The sequence below is a fragment of the Leucoraja erinacea genome, chromosome 34 (genome assembly GCF_028641065.1).
Source record: "Leucoraja erinacea ecotype New England chromosome 34, Leri_hhj_1, whole genome shotgun sequence".
In the NCBI taxonomy this organism is placed as follows: Eukaryota; Metazoa; Chordata; class Chondrichthyes; order Rajiformes; family Rajidae; genus Leucoraja; species Leucoraja erinaceus.
In genome coordinates this window covers 13069568-13090157 of record NC_073410.1, presented here as the reverse complement: position 1 = coordinate 13090157, position 20590 = coordinate 13069568, and the positions used below count along the sequence as shown (strand labels likewise).

General features: G+C 41.1%; 1 protein-coding gene across 1 annotated transcript in view; it reads left to right on the top strand.

The window, feature by feature from the left end:
* Nucleotides 1–20165, top strand: part of LOC129713015 (transmembrane protein 150A-like) — a 41314-nt gene extending 21149 nt beyond the window's left edge. Inside the window, exons 2-5 of the mRNA XM_055661862.1 lie at nucleotides 7447–7494; nucleotides 9965–10036; nucleotides 17737–17804; nucleotides 20003–20165. Coding sequence (XP_055517837.1) covers nucleotides 7447–7494; nucleotides 9965–10036; nucleotides 17737–17804; nucleotides 20003–20151 — 337 coding nt within the window. The 3' untranslated portion in view covers nucleotides 20152–20165. The remainder of the gene's footprint in view (nucleotides 1–7446; nucleotides 7495–9964; nucleotides 10037–17736; nucleotides 17805–20002) is intronic.
* The last annotated feature ends 425 nt before the right edge of the window (nucleotides 20166–20590 follow it).

Below are 20590 nucleotides of genomic sequence, written 5' to 3'. Positions count from 1 at the left end.
TAGGACATTTGACCCATCAAGTCTGCTTCGCCATTCAATCATGGCTGATCCATCTTTCCCTCTCAGCCTCCTGCCTTCACCCCATAACCCCTGACACCCGTACTAATCAAGAACCTATCAATCATCACATTAAAATGACCATCCATTGACTGGGCATCCACGGCCTTCTGTGGCAATGAATTCCACAGATTAACCACACTTCAAAGAGAGGAGAAAGTGAGTTTCTCAGTGATAATTATACATCACAAGAAGCTTCACAGGAACATAATTGGGCAAGATTTGAAACTGAGGCATAAGAAGGAATCTGGGCAGGAGTACAAGGGATTAATCAAGGGGAAAGGGTTTTAAGGGATTGGAAGGACATGATGTACATTTGAGAGGGTATCAGGGAGACCCAGTGGTATGAACATTGACTTTTATAACTGCAAGTAGCCCTTGCTTTCCCTCTCTCTCCATCACCTCCCCCTCCCCAGTTCTCTGACCATTCTTATGCCCCTGCCCCACTTAGGAAACCTGAACGGAAACCTCTGGAGACTTTGCGCCCCACCCAAGGATTCCGTGCGGTTCCTGGAGGTTGCAGGTGGTTGCTGGAGGTTGCAGGCAGTGGAAGCAGGTAGGGAGACTGACAAAAACCTCCGGGAACCGCACGGAAACCTTGGGTGGGGCGCAAAGTCTCCAGAGGTTTCCGTTCAGGTTTCCTAAGTGGGACAGGGGCATTACTGTCTCTGACTACATTCTATCTCTGTACCGCCCACTCCCCTGACATCAGTCTGAAGAAGGGTCTCGACCCGAAACGCCACCCATTCCTTCTCTCCACAGGTCTCACTTAGTTACTCCAGCATTTTGTGGTCTATATTCACTATGATGTTGCCTGGGATGGAACGTGCCTGTTGCAGGGAGAGGGTGAATAGGCTGAGCTTATTTTCCTTGGAGTTCCTGACAGAGGTACACAAAGTGATGAGAGGTATAGATCAGGTGGAGAATAGAAAACTCTATCCTATGGCAGAGGGATCTACAACTACAGGGCACAGGTCTTCTTATCGAGTCCACATCACAAGATATAGAAATTGTTCAGCCAGAGTTGAACACACTTCTCGGCATCTGCATACAATGGCGACTTGTGCTTCTTGTGCTTGGTGGTGGAAAGATTGGTGGAAACAGGGCCGCGACGTGAACACTCTTTCCTTGACCCCAAGACATAAGTTATAAGGTAATAGATACGAGGTTTAGCTGGGATCTGGCAAAATAGGCTGGAATGCACGGCCTGATTGGGTGATTGAGGCAGATACTCTCACAATATGTAACAATTATATTGAGGCAATCATTTGGCTTGGCAACATGTCAGCAAGTACTGTTCAATAGATAGGGTCCCGGCCCGAAACGTCACCAAGCCATGTTCTCCAGAGATGCTGCCTGACCCAGAGTTACTCCACCCCTTTGTGTCTTTTTTTGTCAATCAATATCTGCAGTTCCTCATTTCTACATAGATAGATACTTGCTGGATAACATGGGCTTGCTGGGCAGAAGAGCAAGTTTCTGTGTGGTATGACGTTAAATATCTTAAAAAAATGAATGGTATATGCTATAAAAGGCCGTTGGGGAGGGATACCTGAGGTATGGGTGTAGGCATGGTGGAAGGTTGTGGAACAATTAAAACCATGACTGTATTAAGATCTGGGTGGAGTGATAGGGAGAGTCATAGCTGTTATGAAATATGAATGAGATGTGAAAAGGTTAGATTTCAGGCTTTTGTGTGTTGGGAACAATAGCAGGTGACTTGAATCTAGGGACAATGGAAGAATGGAACGTTGTAAATTGGGATATGGGCAGCAATGTTTTGAATGAAGTAACATCTACAGAGGTTAAGAAATCATTGAAGCAGCCCATGAGAGTATTGGAATAGTCATTCCTCGATGTAACCACATCATGCTGGTTTGCTGAGGCAGAACTGAGATGGACAATGTTAAGCAGGCAATAGTTGAAGAGGGGACAAAGTCAGAACTTGCATTAATAATGTATTTGGTGACTTCAGGATATTGTCAATCATTTCATCGCCAGTGAAATAACTTTGAAATGGTTTACTGTTGTAATGTCAGACAAGTGACAACAAATTTCATAATTCAAAATCCTACAAACCAATGTGCTGTACGGTGTTAGAGTTGCTGCCTTACAGCACCAGAAACCCGGGCTCGATCCTGACTATGGGTGCTGTCTGTACGGAGTCTGCACGTTCTCCCAGCGACCTAAGTAGGTTTTCTCCGAGATTTCCTCCCACACTCCAAAGACGCACAGGTTTGTAGGTTAATTGGCTTGGTATAAAAAATGCACAAATATAACATTATATTAAATGTGCAAATATACCATTAACCTAGTGTGTGTAGGGTAGTGTTAATGTGCGGGGATCGCTGGTCGGTGCGGACTTGATGGGCCGAAGGGCATATTTTTCCGTGCTGTATCTCTAAACTAAACTAAACTAAACTCAACTTTATATATATAAAGTCCATATATTGACTCAGAGACCATATCAGCTTCCCCTGCTTTCTTCTCGGAGTATGAAGCTGGTCTTCTATATCTACCTGAGAGGGCAAGTGGAGGCTCGGTTTAACATGTGAAATCAGTATCTCAGGGAGTGTCCTTCGTACAATAAGTATCAGCGTCAGCGGAGAGGATTAACAATTGTTTTTGAGGAAAGTTAAATAAACAAACCTTCTGACGTAGAAATGACAATGAAGGCAAAGTTAACCTCAAAATCAAATCCAACTCCTGGTCACTTATTGTGTGAGGAAACATTTTCTTGACACCAGATCTAAATTTATCTTTCATTAGTTTATTCTTCAGTTCCTTGGCCCATCTGCCTGAAAAGTAAAATGATTTTCAGGTATAGCTTTCATGTTTTAAACGACCTAAAGCCTAAGTGGTAAGGGAAGTTACTGGAGAGGATTCTGAGGGATAGGATATATATGCATTTGGATAGATGGAGGCTGATGGTTTTATACTTGGGAGATCATCTCACAAATTTGAGTTGTTTGAAGAGGTAACTAGTGGACCTAGCCCATGTCTATATGGACTTCTGGAAGACCGTTGATAAGATTCACATGGTATGTTGCTCTGGAAGGTTTGATCGCATGGCATTCAGGGGGAGTTAGCAGCCTGGACACAGAATTGGCTTCATGGTAGGAAGCAGATGGAGGTGGTGGAAGGTTAATCTTGGGACTGGAGGCCTGTGACTCGCGATGTGCCTCAGGGATCGGCACTGGGCCCATTGCTGTTTGTGTTTATATCGATGATTTAAATGAGAATGTGCAAGGCATGTCTGAAGAAGGGTCTCAACCCGAAATGTCACCCATTTCTTCTCTCCGGAGATGCTTCCTGTCCTGCTGAGTTACTCCAGCTTTTTGTGTCTATCATGGTTAGTAGGTTTGCACATAACACTAAAGTAGGTGGCATTGTAGACAGTGAAGAGGATTAACAAAAAATACAGCAGGATATTGATCAGGTGGGCAAGTGGGCTGAAGAATGGCTATTGGAGTTCAATGCAGATAATTACGAGGTGTTGAATTTTTGGAAGTTAAACTAAGGCAGGTCCTTCACAATCAATGGCAGGGTCCTGGAGAGTGTTGTAGAGCAGAGGGAGCTAGGAATACAGGTGTACAGATCTCAAAAATGGTGCCACTGGTAGATAAGGTGGTCAAGAAGGCTTTTGGTGCATTGGCCTCCATCAGTCAGGTTATTGAATATAGAAGTTGGGGTATTATGCTGCAGTTGTACAATATGTTGGTGAGGCTGCATTTGGCTTATTAGTTTTGGACACCCTGCTATCGGAAGGATGTTGTTAAGCTGGAAAGACTGCAGAGATGATGGATGAGGATGTTGCCAGGACTTGAGGTACAGCTATAGGGATAGGTTGAGCAGGTTAGGACTTTGTTCCTTATAGCACAAGAGAATGAGGGATGATCTTATAGAGGTGTATAAAATGAGGAGGAGAATAGTTAAGATGAATGCACAGAGTCTTTTAAGCAGGGTTGAGGAATCAAGAACTGGAGGACATAGATTTAGGGTGAGTGGCGAAAGATCTAATAGGAACCTGAGGGAAAACTTTTTCATTCAGAGGGTGGTGGGTACATAGAATGATCTGCTAGAGAAATCAGTTGAGGCAAGTACAATACAACATTTAAATGACACTTGAACAGGTACCTGGATCTGAATGGTTTTGAGGGATATGGACCAAATGTGGGCAAAGAGGACTAACTTAGACAGGGCATCTTGGTCAGCATGGACATGTTAGGCTGAAGGGATCTTTTCTGTGTTGTCTGATTCTTGACTCCTTGATCTATGACTCTAAATACCTCCCGAAGCACCTGGCTCCTCGCCTTCACTTCGAGATTATCGTCACGCCACAAAGTCAAGCAATATGAATCCAATTCTTGACTTTACTCCAAGTTTAGATGCACACACTGGAGTTATTGTTCTCTCCATGTGGCATCCTTGCCCTCTTAAATAACTTATTGTCTGGATACCACATTCTCTACTTTCCAATTAAGATTTATGATATATAAGTACAGCTGAAAGTGTTTCAAATTAATTTTCCACACAACATAGTTCAAAGGAGCGAAGGAGAGAGAACAAAACGTTCCATAACCGTGGCAGGGTTTCAGCCTCAAAATACTGGACCGCCCCTCTCCTGTTCCTCCACAAAGCAATGGCGTCCAGATGAAATATATTCGTACTGGAGACAGACACAGAAATCTGGAGTAACTCAGCGGATCAGGCAGCATCTCTAGAAAAAATGACCAGGTGACGTTTCAGGTCGAGACCCTTCTTCAGACTCGAAGAAGGGTCTCGACCCGAAACGCCACCTATTCCCCTTCTCCAGAGATGCTGCCTGACCCGCTGAGTTACTCCAGCTTTTTGTGTCTATCTTCGGTTTAAACCAGAATCTGCAGTTTATTCTGGTTTGACTTCAGCATCAGAATCAATGAAAAAGCAATATCTCTGTTTTCTGGAGTTGAGGAAACATTTTACTTTGCATCAACCGAAGACAATATTTTGACGGTATGATTTCCTTGATGTGCTTGCAGTTTAGCTTCTGAAGTGGGAGCTTAAATTATACCGACTGATGACGATGAACAAGGAAATGCACAAGTTGACTGAGATAGAGCCATTTCCATTTCCACAGGATGGATGAGAATTACCAGAGAGTGAAATGTTGTCAAACAAGGTTCTATGTCAAACGTGTTTCCATCACATCAGAGGATTGTCATGGTTACATCGGTTGTGACGTTGAATGTATTTTGGGAGGGTTAATTGCTGTCAACAGCGTTCCTTTTTTTTTTTTTTTTTTTTGTTTATTTTATTAGAAGTTAATACAGTACAAAACAGTACAGTGGAACCTAATTTTAGGTGCCAACTATGTCATACCGTAATCCATTCTATGTACAACCTCTAGTTTTATGTTATGAGAAGGAAGTAAGCAAGACAAGAAAAAGAAAACAATAGAAAGAGGAAAAAGTGGAAAAATAGATGGTAGATAGTAGAAAAACGTGAAGTGTGTATATAAAAAAAAAAAAAAAAAAATAAAAAGTGGAAAGTAGAAATAGAAGAGAAGGCCCCTTAAAAGAGAATTTTTCAAATCTGTATTCGGAGATGTAGATCTATCCGCGTCATGAACTGAAATCAGCAATCTTTACGGTACCGCTGCATCACATGATTCCAAAAAGTCGATGAAAGGAGACCAACTCCTTAAGAATTGGTCATATTTATCTATTAGTCGGAGTCTCATTTCTTCAAGGCGTGCTATGTCCATCATATTCCTAATCCACATTTTAACAGTTGGTATGGTTGTATTTTTCCATAATTTAAGTATCAATTTCTTTCCAATTATTAACCCATAATTAAAAAAAACATTTTGGTCTTTATTTAAATTGGTATCTTCTCCTATTATTCCAAATATAATCCATTCCGTTTTGGGTTCTATTCTTGACTTAAAAAGCTTTGTAAATATATCAAATATATCACTCCAAAATTTATTCAACTTTGTACATCCTACAAATGAATGTGTTATATTAGCGTTTTGAAACAAACATTTATTGCATCTGGGAGAGACGTTTGGATAAAATTTATTCAACCTCGTTTTTGAATAATATAGTCTGTGTAATAATTTGAATTGAATTATGTCTTGCATTAATAGAACAGTTATGTGTATTCATCAAATACTTTTCCCATCTATCCTTCGAGATCTTTGGTTTTAATATTTTTTATTTTGGTTTTAATATTTCTTATTATTTTATACAATTTTCTAACAAAACAGAACAAAACAAAACAAAAAAAATAAAAAATAAAAACTGAAAAAGACAACAGGAAAAAAAAAGGAAGGAAAAAAAAAAATTATAATTAAAAAAAATAATAATAATAACACAAAGCGGCCAGACATAACAGTATTGGTACAATCCACATGGTGCTACACAGTCAGGCATTGCAAAAGCAGAAGTAAAGGTCACAGGACTACATCACTGCAGATAATATGAAATAATGAAATTATTGGACTTTGAGATGGTTGATAAATGGTCCCCAAACACTTAAAAAGTTGTTTGGTACCTTGGAGTTGTAGAAGCGTATCCTTTCCATCTGTATGATTATTATCATTTCATTGAGCCATTTTTCGAAGCAGGTAGATGATTTCCAGTCTGTTAGGATCATTTTCTTGGCTGCCACCATACCAAGCATCAGTGCTTGTTGTTCTTCAGACGTGAAGTACAAAGCAGTCTCTGAGCATCCAAAAAGTGCCAGTTCTGGATCAGGGAGAATATCTTTTCCATAGACCCCAGAAAACCACTTAAATATTTTAGACCAGTATCTTTGTATATGAGGACAGAGCCAGAAAATATGTGTTAAAGAACCATCTGCACTTTTGCATCTGTCACATAATGGAGAAATAGCAGGGTAGATGCGATGTAATTTGGTCTTTGAGTAATGGAGTCTGTGGATGACTTTAAACTGAATCAGTTTATACCTGACATTGATCGAACAAGTTTGGATTCTGGTCAGACCTTCATTCCAAGTGTCGTCAGACACCTCGAAATTCAGCTCAGTAGACCAGGCTTCTTTCAGATGGGTAATTTCGAGATCTTTATCATTAGCTCATGTTTCCAATCTTCCCTTAGTGCTTCTGTTGAGGGTGATTCTCTATTTAATATATTATTATAAAAGTATGATATTAATTTTTGTGAATCAGCCTTAATATTCATTGCTTCTTCTAAAGGGTCTAAAAATATAGTTTGAAATCTATGTGTATATTTCTTCATAAAGTCACATACCTGTATATATTTAAAATATTGATTATCCTTCAATTTAAATTTTAATTTTAATTGTTGAAATGATAACAGTTTGCCCAATTCATACATATCCCCTGTCAACAGCTTTCCTAACGGTCTCTGTTTCTCTTTACAGCTATGGTCTTGCCCGGGCTAATGGCCATGTGTGTCCCTTGAGCAACTGGTGAGTTGACTTTTTTAAATTTATTAATTTATTAAAACCAAGTAAATGTAGCTTGAAATGTTGGTGCTGCCCTCTCCAGCTATAGCCACCCCAATCAAACGAGAGCTTCCTGAAGCCAGTGCATCAAACCTTATTTGCACTGTTAAGAGGTTTTCTCTTAGTAGAACGCTGGCTTTAGACAATAGCATATTAGAAACATAGAAATTAGGTGCAGGAGTAGGCCATTCGGCCCTTCGAGCCTGCACCGCCATTCAATATGATCATGGCTGATCATCCAACTCAGTATCCCGTACCTGCCTTCTCTCCATACCCCCTGATCCCCTCAGCCACAAGGGCCACATCTAACTCCCTCTTAAATATAGCCAATGAACTGGCCTCAACTACCCTCTGCGGCAGAGAGTTCCAGAGATTCACCACTCTGCGTGAAAAAAGTTCTTCTCATCTCGGTTCTAAAGGATTTCCCCCTTATCCTTAAGCTGTGACCCCTTGTCCTGGACTTCCCCAACATCGGGAACAATCTTCCTGCATCTAGCCTGTCCAACCCCTTAAGAATTTTGTATTACTGAACCATTGTCAGTAGTTGCCATGCAATGGTTTCAGTTCAGTTTAGTTTATCGTCATGTGTACCGAGGTACAGTGACAAGCTTTTGTAACGTGCTAAGCAGTCAGCGGAAAGACAATACATGATTACAATCGAGCCGTCCACAGTGTATAAGGGAAGGGTATACTGTTCAAGCGGCAATATACCAAGTGGAGAGATGGGAGAGGAAAGAGATGGCCCCGTCTGGAGTACGTCATTCATTTTTGCACAATACTCCTTATGAAGAAAGACGAAAATGCTGGAGAAACTCAGCGGGTGAGGCAGCATCTATGGAGCGAAGGAAATAGGCAACGTTTCAGGTCGAAACCCTTCTTTATTAAGAATCTACCGGTCTTAATTGCGGCACAAAATGAATTTAAATCGAATGGACACATAGCACAAACTAAGTTTATATTCAGTTCAGTTTAGTTTATTGTCACGTGTACCGAGGTACAGTGAAAAGCTGTTATGCATGCTATCCAGTCAGCAGAAAGACAATACAGGATTACAATCATTTACCATTCACAGTGTATAGATACTTGATAAGGGAATAACGTTTACTGCAAGGTAAAGGTATTGTGTCGTGTATAGAAGATTTGATTACATTTATAACGGATTTAACAGAGTATGTAGTAGCCATTTAGCTTAACTCAGCATGTTATAACTATGTTTAAGAAGGAACTGCAGATGCTGGAAAATCAAAGGTAGACAAAAATGCTGGAGAAACTCAACGGGTGAGGCAGCATCTATGGAGCGAAGGAAATAGGCAACGTTTCAGGTCGAAACCCTCCTTCAGACTGATGTGAGGGTGGGGAGGAAGAAAGGACGAGGTGGAGCCAGTGGGCTGAGGGAGAGCTGAGAAGGGGAGGAGAAAGTAAGGACTACCTGAAATTAGAGAAGTCAATGTTCATACCGCTGGGGTGCAAACTGCCCAAGCGAAATATGAGGTGCTGCTCCTCCAATTTACGGTGGGCCTCACTCTGGCCATGGAGGAGGCCCAGGACAGAGAGGTCGGATTTGGAATGGGAGGGGGAGTTGAAGAACTATAACCAGTTATCATTAAATTTTATCTGCCTGTTATTCTGGCGCAGACTCCCAAGGAGCTTAGTTTAGTTTTATGAAGATCGTGGGAGAGACATAGTTTTCGACCATGCACGAGCATGACCACGAGGTTGTTTGAAACGTACTTATACAAGAAGAAACTTTTATGATTTATCTTACTGCTTGTACTACTACAATAAATAAACTATTAATCACGAGACTGTTTTTGGAAGATTCAGCTTTCGATGGCATTGAATGTCTCATGGAGAGCTCGTGGGTGCATATAGATTACCTTCTGATCCACGGTCATCAATTAAGGTGACTATCGCAGACTAAATCCTTGTCACTGTCACTGCAGAGCAGATACAGGTTCTGTTGGGAAATTCAGGACAAATGAACATGAGCATTCAGAAGTGGGATCAGAAGATGTTATTATGCACAAAGGGTAATAGCAATCTGGAACTCTTAAAAACGATAGGATCTCCGACAATGAAAACTTTCATGACTGAGATTTTTTTTAAATTGGGTAATGTGTCAGTGAGTATAGATTAAAGGAGATAAATGGGAATTTAAGTGTAGATTAGCTAGGAACCAACTGAATGAAGGAATAAGCCTGAGGCATTGAATGATCTACTAATGTTTCTTATGAAACAAGACTGAAGAGGATTGGAGTGAAATCAAATAAGTGAGACTATTTGATGCCAAATTGTGTTCTTTGGAGTTCTTGCTTAATACTGAACTGTTTAAAAAAGATGTCTGAACCATGTAATCATGAAGCAAAAGTAAGCAAACTTGTCTTAGACTGCTTGCGTATAAATTATCTGAGGTGTCTGCTCTTTTTTTTTGCAGGGTGTACAATCGTACTTGTTCTGTTCAAGTCTTGGTGAAATGTTGTGCAATTGAAAACATGCCATTCGTAAGGTAAGGAGAGGATCGCACATGATCTTAGCAGTAATGCTTATGAATTCAAGACAGACAGGTACTCCAACATCATACGTTCTCAGAAATCCCAATATTGTGTAGGAAGGAATTGCAGATGCTAGTTTTAACTGAAGATAGACACAAAAGGCTGGAGTAACTCAGCGGGTCAGACAGCATCTCTGGAGAAAAGGAATAGGTGACGTTTCGGGTCGAGACTCGTCTTTAGTCTGAAGAAGGGTCTCGACCCGAAATGTTACCTATTCCTTTTCTTCAGAGATGCAGTCTGATGCACTGAGTTACTCCAGCCTTTTGTTAATCCTAATATTGTGGTTAATTTGATTGAGATATCAAAAAATTATGAAGGTTGGTGACAATAATTGATAGAATAAGACGAGTTTCCATAAATCTAAGGGCTTAAGATGGGACAACAAAATTTAAACATTAGATATTTGGAACGCAAAGCAATGAAAAAGAATGACAGAGACTTACAAGGTTGGTTGGTTCATTGACAATGTTAGTGGAGGAGACCATGGCTAAGATGGTACCCATTTTATGAACCACTAAGGTCACCATATGGACAAAGAGAGGATGTACACATTTTCTCTTGTTTGTTCACCTGCTGTCACATTGGGAAGAACAAACAAGATGGTCGCCCCTTTACAGGAAGGAAGTGGAAGTTTTGGAAAGGTTGAAGAGGAGGAGGGTGAAGAACAGAATGATGCCTGGTTTAGAGGATATTAACTGCAGGGTCAGGTTGGATAGACTGAGATTGTTTCCTCTGGAACATCGGAGGTCGAGGGAAGGCCAGATAGAACTATATATAATTATAAGAGACATGGAAACACTCGACAGTCAGGACATTTTTCCCCGGAACAAAATATCAAATACTGGAATGCATTGCCTTAAAGGGTGAGGGGCGGTTTAAAATAGATGTGGAGGGCAAGTTTTTTTTCACACAGAAGGTACAGTAGTGGGTACTTGGTTTGCAATGCCTGGGGTAGTGGTGGAGGCAGATATGATAATGGCATTTTTAGTGGCTTTTGAATGGGTAGGTGGAAATGGAGGGATATGGGTTATGTGCAGGTAGATAAGAGTTGGTCTTGGCATCATGTTCAACATGGACATTGTGGGCCAAAGGGCTTATTTCTGTGCTGTCCTGTTCTATGCTCTATATGTTAACTATGTATATTTTCTGTATCTTGCGTCGTGACGTGTAAATAAAGACGCGTATATTACGCGCAAATGATGACCAATTTGTACAGGCCCTTAAGGTATTAAGGAGAAACTCAGGCATTGGAGAATGTGGGTAGGTGACATTTCTGGGCTGAAGAAAATTCACGGCCCGAAACGTCACATATCCATGTTTAGTAACGCTGCTTGACTCACCGAGTTACTCCAGCATTTTGTGTCAGTACTGGAGTAAACTTGTGGTGCAAATGACCAAGAGTTGAATCTGAGTAGCAAAGGCCACTTTCTTGAAACACTCCATGTGGTTTCCCTGAGGAGCATGAGTTGTACCGAAACGAAAGTGTACGTTGATACCTTGCGGTGACATAACCCCAATGCCTCGCAGTTTGTGTTGAGTCTTTGCTCGATAATGTTGCTGAATATAACCACTGCTAATATGAAACAGGTGGAGTTAGAGCCCCTGGCAAGGGAGAGGCATTCTTCAAGTAATGGTTTCGTTATTAGTCATGAGCAACTCAAAAACAGGCAGAGATGCTCGGGGGCGTGGAGCGCTGATGTACATAATGTACTCGAAAAGCAAAAGCTGTAGACCCAATCTGAACTGCTTCTTCCTGGGACAGGAGCAGTGTCTTTGGATTGAACTTTTACAATTAATACATCTAATTGATGATCTCTCAAGAAACTGCAGGGAACTGTGGATGCAGCCCAGACCATCACCCAAACCAACTCTTCCTTCCTTCCAATGACTCCAGCTACACCTCACGCTGCCTCGGCAAGGCCACCAGCACAATCAAGGACCAGTCTCACCCCGATCACTCCCTCTTCTTCCCTCTACCATCAGGCAAGAGATACAGTAGTGTGAAAACACATGCCTCCTGATTCAGTGCCAATTTCCTCCCAGCTGTTCTCAGGCAACTGAACCATCCTATCAACAACTAGAGAGCGATTCTGAGCTACTATCTACCTCATTGGAGACCCTAGAGTGTCTTTCTTCTTCTTCTTGCGTATGGCGTGCACAGCCTAAAGTTGTTGGACAACTTGTTTAAGAAGGAACTGCAGATGCTGGAAAATCGATGGTACACAAAAATGCTGGAGAAACTCAGCGGGTGCAGCAGCATCTATGGAGCGAAGGAAATAGGCAACGTTATGGGCCGAAACCCTTCTTCAGACAACTTGTTCTATTTGATCTTCCGTTTGTGCATGTTGAGTTGATTGCATTAGTCGAAAGAGGGCGGACCACGTGAAGGTTGCAATCTTCCACCCCAGAGTATCTTTAATCTGGCTTTACTGCACTTTATCTTGCTTTAAACATTATTCCTTTCATCATGTATCTACACTATGGATGGCTCGATTGTAATCATCTTTCTGCTGACTGGTTGGCACGCAACAAAAAGCTTTTCACTGTACCTCGGTACATGTGAAAATAACCTATACTAAACTAAACTTTCTTCAACTTCTCCCTCCATTGGTGCTACCCGGCCAGCTAATTATTCCCAGCATTTTCTATTTTTATTTCCTGTGTACATGGATTCAACTAAACCGACCCTCACACACACACACACACACACAACTGTAGACGGAAGAGATGAAGAAATTGACTTGCTAAGAACTGAATACTTGAGCTCGAGGAGGCTCAGGAGACTTAAGAGCTGGTCATAGAATCAACATGTCTCAGTTCCACAGTCCCACTTGCCTGCATTTGGTCCATATCCCTCCAAACCTGCCCTATCTATGTACCTGTCTAACTGTTTCATAAACATTGTGATAGTCCCTGCCTCGACTACCTCCTCTGGCAGCCTGTTCAATACAGCCACCACCCCCTGTGTGAAAAAGTTACCCTTCAGATTCCTATTAAATCTTTTGGCCTCCACTTTAAAAAAAGTCACGGAAAGTGAGTGGAATACTGAACCAAACAATGTACAGTTCTGTGATTAAGAAGGAACTGCAGATGTTAGATAATCGAAGGTAGACAAAGACGCTGGAGAAACTCAGTGGGTGCAGCAGCATCTATGGAGCGAAGGAAATAGGCAACATTTCGGGCCGAAACCCTTCTTCAGACTCTGGATGGGTTGACATCTAGATAACTCATTGTTCCCGTGGTGTTTCACACCCCCCCCCCCCTTTCTCCTCCAGCCTCACCCCTAACCTCCCAAAACACCCAAATAGACTGGATCTCATCAAAGAAATGTGAGCAGATTGAGATCAGGATACAGTTGATTCAAAGCAACACATTATAACTTCTGTCTCTTGTGTGAAAATAGTATCACTCACTTGCTCACAGCCTGTTCCGCCTTTCCACGTAAGACCAGCCTCTCATTGCGCTGTTTCCTATGAATGTAAAAAACCTCTTTAAAAAGGAATATTAATGTCGTCCTATCTGAAATCTGAACCTCGATTTTTCTGTTCAATAAATGAGAACGTTCTGTTACTATTCCCGGTTACTTTCTGTATCCAGTGACTAATGGAATAGATAAGGGGGGACGAATGGATGTGATATGGTGGGATTTCCAGAAGGCTTTTGATAAGGTCCTACGCAAGAGATTGTTCAATTAACGTTAGAGCACGTGGACTTGGAGTTAACATACTGACGTGGATTGAGATTAGGTTAGTGTTAGTGAAAGCAAAGAGTTGGAATAAGTGGATCCTTCAAAGGCTGATACGGTTAATTAAAATGGAAATTGTAGATTGCTTTCTTCAGAGAGCATTTGATTTTAGTAGTAGGGAAGTTTCATTGCACTTACAGGGCCTTCGTGAGTTTGAATCTCAGCATTGTGTGGAGTTTTGTTCTACTTAAAAAATAACACACTCTCTTATCAATGGAGAGTGCCAGAAATTCATATTTTTCATATACGAAAGATTGAATAAAAAGGGACTATATTGTTTGATGTTCGAAAGATGTGAGGAAGTCTCATTGAAACTTAGATCATTCTCAAAGGGCTAGACAGGATAGATGCTCTCCCTGGTTGAAGAGGCTCAGAACACGTGGAGCATTTTGATAATGAAACTAGACTGCAATAGGAGACATTTCTTCACTTAGAGGGTAATGGGCACTTGGAAATTTCTAATCTGGGTGGCTGTGGAAGTTGAGTTGTTACGTTCATTCCAAACAATCGATAGACTGTGTAGGGAAGAACTGCAGATGCTTGTTTAAACCAAAGATAGACACAAAGAGCAACTCAGCAGGTCAGACAGCATCTCCTAAGAAACGGAATAGGTGACATTTCGGGTTGAGAAGAAGTGTCTCGATCCGAAATGTCACCTATTCCTTTTCTATAGAGTTCGATACATTTATGAGCATCAGGGCTATCCAGGGATATGGTTATAGTCCTGATATTGACGAATACTCCTGTTCTTTTTCTTGTATTCTTATGCACCCTTTTATTCGGGATTTTACAAAGCATGCACTAGAACAGTGGTTCTCAAATGGGGGTACGTGAAGGCACTCCAGGGGGTACGTGAGATTTTAAAATATAGTCGTACATATATTTAAAAAGTAGCATCCATGCAAAAATCCTTTAAAAATAATTATTTAATAAATATTTCAGGAAAATATAAGTATAAGTTCATAAAATGAATTTTATATTCAGTAGGCTATTCAATTTCATTATCCTAAAAACCCAGAGTCTCCCCCACTCCAGGATGGTTCCACCCAACCTGTCTTATGCCACCCGGCATCACCTGTCAATCACAACTCAAACGATGGAGTCGTGGTTGAAGCTTAGCAGCAATTCTTTTGAAAACACGGAGGGACAAGTGATGAGAAATATTTGCAATCAATTTAGTCATGGATTATTAACTTTTAAAACGTTCGAAATAGTTTTTTTTCAAATGTTTGAATTTTGTATGTGTTTTATCAGTTCCAAAGTTTAATAAATCAGACACTGATGGCACAGTGTTTAAGAAGGAACTGCAGATGCTGGAGAATCGAAGGTTACACAAAAAAGCTGGAGAAACTCAGTGGGTGCAGCAGCATCTATGGAGCGAAGGAAATAGGCAACGTTTCGGGTCTGAAGAAGGGTTTCGGCCCGAAACGTTGCCTATTTCCTTCGCTCCATAGATGCTGCTGCACCCGCTGAGTTTCTCCAGCTTTTTTGTGTAACCCACTGATGGCACAGTGCTCTGTTTTAAGTCTTTTTCTTTCAACCAAAAATGCTTTGCGCTGGTTAGGGGGTACTTGGCTGAAAAAATATTTCACAGGGGGTACATCACTGAAAAAAGGTTGAGAACCACTGCACTAGAACACAAAAAAGCTTGTGTATCTCAGAGTTCTGCAATCTGGAGAGTCACTCAACAACCGTCTCCTCTCCCTGCGCTGTAGAACGGAGCGGTTCAGGAGATCCTTCATCCCTGCAGCCATTAGAATTTATAATACGGACCGCTAGGCTGTAGGGGGGTGCGTTTTTTGCATTTTTTAACTGTTAATTATTGGCCTTTTTAAGTATTTATTGCTCTCAGGTAGTGTCCACATTGTATTTTATGTATTTTCTGTCTGCGTTTGTTTTGAATGTGTGGGTTTGTTGGTTGGGGGCTTCTGGACATCTGAATTTCCCTGAGGGGATCAATAAAGTATTTATCATTATTATTAATATTATTATTATTATTAATATTATTATTATTATTATTATTATTATTATTATTATTATTATTATTATTATTATTATTATCTCTCAATATTTGGATAATATTCATTAAAGTGGATGAGTTTTCATTTTCCACGTTTCACTACTTTTGTCAGATCCTTGCCCTTCTCACGTACCGTAACTCACTTCCCTCCACAGGTTCTCTTCACAACATACCTTCCTACCTCGTTTTGTCACTAACGAATTTAGCAACTATTCCTTCTGTGGCTTAATTCACCATTTATAGACATTGTAAAAAATGTAACTCGTGCATTGATACCTCTTGTTACATCATAAAAAGACAAGTTTATAGTTACTTCCTATTTCCTGTTGACCATATCATCTTTTATCCAATAAGTCATCTCCTACACCACAAGTTTTTATCTGCCTTTTTATAATTCTGCGTTTGTGTGTGTGTTTTTGTGGTTTTATTACTGTTGGCAGATCAATTTCGCTCCTGGGATAAATAAAGTTCTATCATATCGTATTGTATCATATCGTATTGTATCGTTCAACACAGATGCAGGGAACAAGATCCCAAAGATTTTAATGAGGATTTTAGGTCTATGGATTAGGAGGTGACTGCATTTTGTGTGTGTGTGTGAGAGAGAGAGAGAGAGAGAGAGAGAGAGAGAGAGAGAGAGAGAGAGAGAGAGAGAGAGAGAGAGAGAGAGAGAGAGAGAGAGAGTGAGAGAGAGAGAGAGGGAGAGAAAGAGAGAGTGGTAATGTTGTACTATAATAACATGATATAATGTAAGTTCGTTTTGTGTATGACTTGATCTGAGAGAGAGAGAGAGAGAGAAAAAAAAAGAGAGAGAGAGAGAGAGAGAGAGAGAGAGAGAGAGAGAGAGAGAGAGAGAGGGAGAGAGAGAGAGGAGGGGGGAGAGAGAGAGAGAGAGAGCGAGAGAGATCCCACGTATTTTTAATCGGGTGAAAGGAGGATCAGTAGCTGTAGATGATGTCCTTCGGCAGACTCATGACCTGATTTAATTTCAAGTAGCTGTATTTCACTGTTTGCTGTATCCAAGGCTTCCCCGATGCAAGAAGTGTAATCTGCATCTTTTGCCAGGGCAGTCACTTTAAGCTGTTACATCTAAAATGAATAGCAGGGATTGTTGAATGTGTACATTATTTAATGAAGTGATGGAATTGCTGCAGCAACATTCCTTGCCTGATTGCAGAACAGAGTGCAGTGGGATATTACTGATGTCATGATATTACATGTCTGATATTAAAAATGATTGACTATTTATCTTTAACCCCAGTCTGTGGCCTTTGGCACTGTGAGCCCAGACTACTGTACGTCTCAACTTTGCCTCCTACCTGCAGCCCCAGCCACGTACACCCCCTGCAGATCCTTTATGAAGTAGTCTGGAAGTACTCTAGGGAGGAGAGGCCAGATCTTGGCAATTGGGCGAGATGTGGACAAGGTAGAGAGGAAGCTGCGGTTCGGGAAGAAGGAAGCAGAGGCAGGGGGAGCTGGGAGAATGGTGGGAGGAAGTACAATTGAAGTACTCGCCAGGAGTCGTCTCCTCAGTCGCGCAAAAAGTCGTAGCGTCTTTCTGGTCACCGCTAAATTTTCACCATGTGGGTTTGACGCCAATGAGCGTAGCTTGACTTCTCCTGACGTAGGTGGAGGTCGTTGGTTGTCGCCAGGATGACGTAGGTTTTCGCCTGTTTTTCAGCGACCTGCTACGACTATGACAGTTGCCGGCAGTTGCCTAAAGAATCGGCAAGTGGGACAGGCCCCAGGCCCCTGTAAGGATCCCAGATAATCAATTTCTCATCCAGAGCCACTCTGCCATGTGATTTCATGTTATTTGTGTTCTCCTGCTTCCTCGCTACTGATGAGAGAGCATTATCTCCACCATCATATCTGACTTCTGATTTCAGCACCAGTGGCATGAACCTCCCTGAAAACTCCCTCTACAGCGCCGTGCTCAATTCAGTGTCTGTTTTATGTGAGTATATTACTATTGTACTATTGCACCAACTAATGGCTTCTATTTTTACTCAATAGATTTTTATGCTGTGCAGTTTGACTCAGAATTTATCTTGATGAAGTAATGAATCTGAATGTTAGAAACATTGCATGATCATAAAGACTGGTTATACACATTACAGAGTGATCTGTAAAAGTTTAAAAAAAAACTCATTTTCATTCTGTGTCCCATTGGGTGATAGCACAAGTGAACCATGCCCTGGGTTGTGTCAGTATTACAATTAATATCGATAATTTCAGATTTTGATAATCCCTCTATCTCATATCCGATCGGAAAAGTCCCAGTTCTCCCTAGAGGGATTCTTGCTTCATATTAACACGTTCCTTCATATTGTGGGATGTTTGGGATCAATTAATACAACTAAAATTAATATTTTGATCTGAGTCTTGGTCCGTGTAGATTAGTTGTATGAAGGTTTGCTCCCTTTGTCAGTAGTAAGGATCTTTGGGGTGGATTCAATCCATTTAGTTTAGTTTAGTTTAGTTTAGAGATAGAACATGGAAACAGGCCCTTCGGCCCACCGAGTCCGCACCGACCAGCGACCCCCTCACATTAACTCTATCCCACACACACTAGGGACAATTTAAACTTATACCAAGCCAATTAACCTACAAACCTGTACGTCTTTGGAGTGTGGGAGGAAACCGAAGATCTCGGAGAAAACCCAGCCGGTCACGGGGAGAAGGTACAAATTCCGTACAGACATGCGCCCGTAGTCAGGATCAAGCCCGGGTCTCTGGCGCTGCAAGAGGCGTGAGGCAGCAACACTACCGCTGCGCTACCATTTCTAAACAGATTTTGCCTTTCATCCCAAAAATGACCAAAAATGTAACACCAGTTGATATGAAATAATTTTACTCATTTAAATCACTCTTAATGGCTCGGGCATGTAATGAAGCTGAAACCGATAGAGCAGAGGTGTCACTCTGTTAATATACAAGATGAAGATATATTTTCAATGCAAAATGTAACACACTGAAACATGATTTGTAAGATCAGGAATGAGTGTCCCAAGGTGTAGGATGTTGACACTCTTTTCACCAGAGCAGGAAAGAATTAATGGAGATTTCTAAAATTTTGAAGGAATTTAAGAGCCAAATGGAAATTTTATTTGGAATACACAAGAACCTGCAGATGCTGAAATTCTGAGCAACAAAAGAAAAATGGTGGAGAAACTCAGGCACCAAGATCAGGCACCATCTATAGAGGGAAATGGACAGATGATATTTTGGGTGGGGACCCTCTTCAGAGTTTCCAACTCAGGAACAGTGACGTACATTAAAAATAGTCTCTGGGAAAAAGCGATGAGCGATGTGTAGCAACATTTATTTTATCTAAGGAATTGTTGAATTTACAAACATACTGAGGGTATAGTGAGAAAATGAAGTATTTTAGCCCAATGGTGTTTCAATTTAAACAAATACATCTTTCAGATATTATTAGACATCGCATCCCTTACAATTTTCAAAGAAGAATCAATTGGTCTCTAGAAGGGGAAAATGCATTAATTCCTGAATAACCATATAACCATATAACAATTACAGCACGGAAACAGGCCATCTCGACCCTTCTAGTCTGTGCCGAACACATAATCTCCCCTAGTCCCATATACCTGCGCTCAGACCATAACCCTCCATTCCCTTCCCATCCATATAACTATCCAATTTATTTTTAAATGATAAAAACCAACCTGCCTCCACCACCTTCACTGGAAGCTCATTCCACACAGCTACCACTCTCTGAGTAAAGAAGTTCCCCCTCATGTTACCCCTAAACTTCAGTCCCTTAATTCTCAAGTCATGTCCCCTTGTTTGAATCTTCCCTACTCAGTGGGAAAAGCTTTTCCACGTCAACTCTGTCTATCCCTCTCATCATTTTAAAAACCTCTATCAAGTCCCCCCTTAACCTTCTGCGCTCCAAAGAATAAAGCCCTAACTTGTTCAAATAAGATGAAGACACAAGATGATGGAATTAGTTTAAATTGACAAGCAAAGGTAATTTAGACAGGATGGGATTACTATTCTGTGAAATCAATCTTTATGACTTCAATTTATTGCCAATTGTGGGACAGGATGTGCAAGAGAGTAAATGGGCAAATGGCTTGAATTAGGCGAAGGAACCTATTTAACAACCTATCCCTGGTTTGATTCTTCCAGTCGCTGCCGTGTGTATTTTTCGACATGCTCAGATATTGGATCGGAAAGTGGATGATGCTACGTTGAGTAAGGGTGCCATGATTGTTGGCTTCTTTGGTTCTGCGGGAGGCTTCATTGCTGGAAACTGTAACGTAAGTGCTTGTGAATAAGACGAGATAGAATGACTTTACTTGAACCTTCCAATGAAAATGTCTGATATATTCGTCGCGGATGGCATACCGTTAAATGTTTACCCGAATTAACAAAATATAACCATATAACAATTACAGCACGGAAACAGGCCATCTCGCCCCTACAAGTCCGTGCTGAACACTTATTTTCCCCTAGTCCCATCTACCTGCACTCAGACCATAACCCTCCATTCCTTTCTCATCCATATACCTATCCAATTTATTTTTAAATGATAAAATCGAACCTGCCTCCACCACTTCCACTGGAAGCTCATTCCACACCGCTACCACTCTCTGAGTAAAGAAGTTCCCCCTCATGTTACCCCTAAACTTCTGTCCCTTAATTCTGAAGTCATGTCCTCTTGTTTGAATCTTCCCTACTCTCAATGGGAAAAGCTTATCCACGTCAACTCTGTCT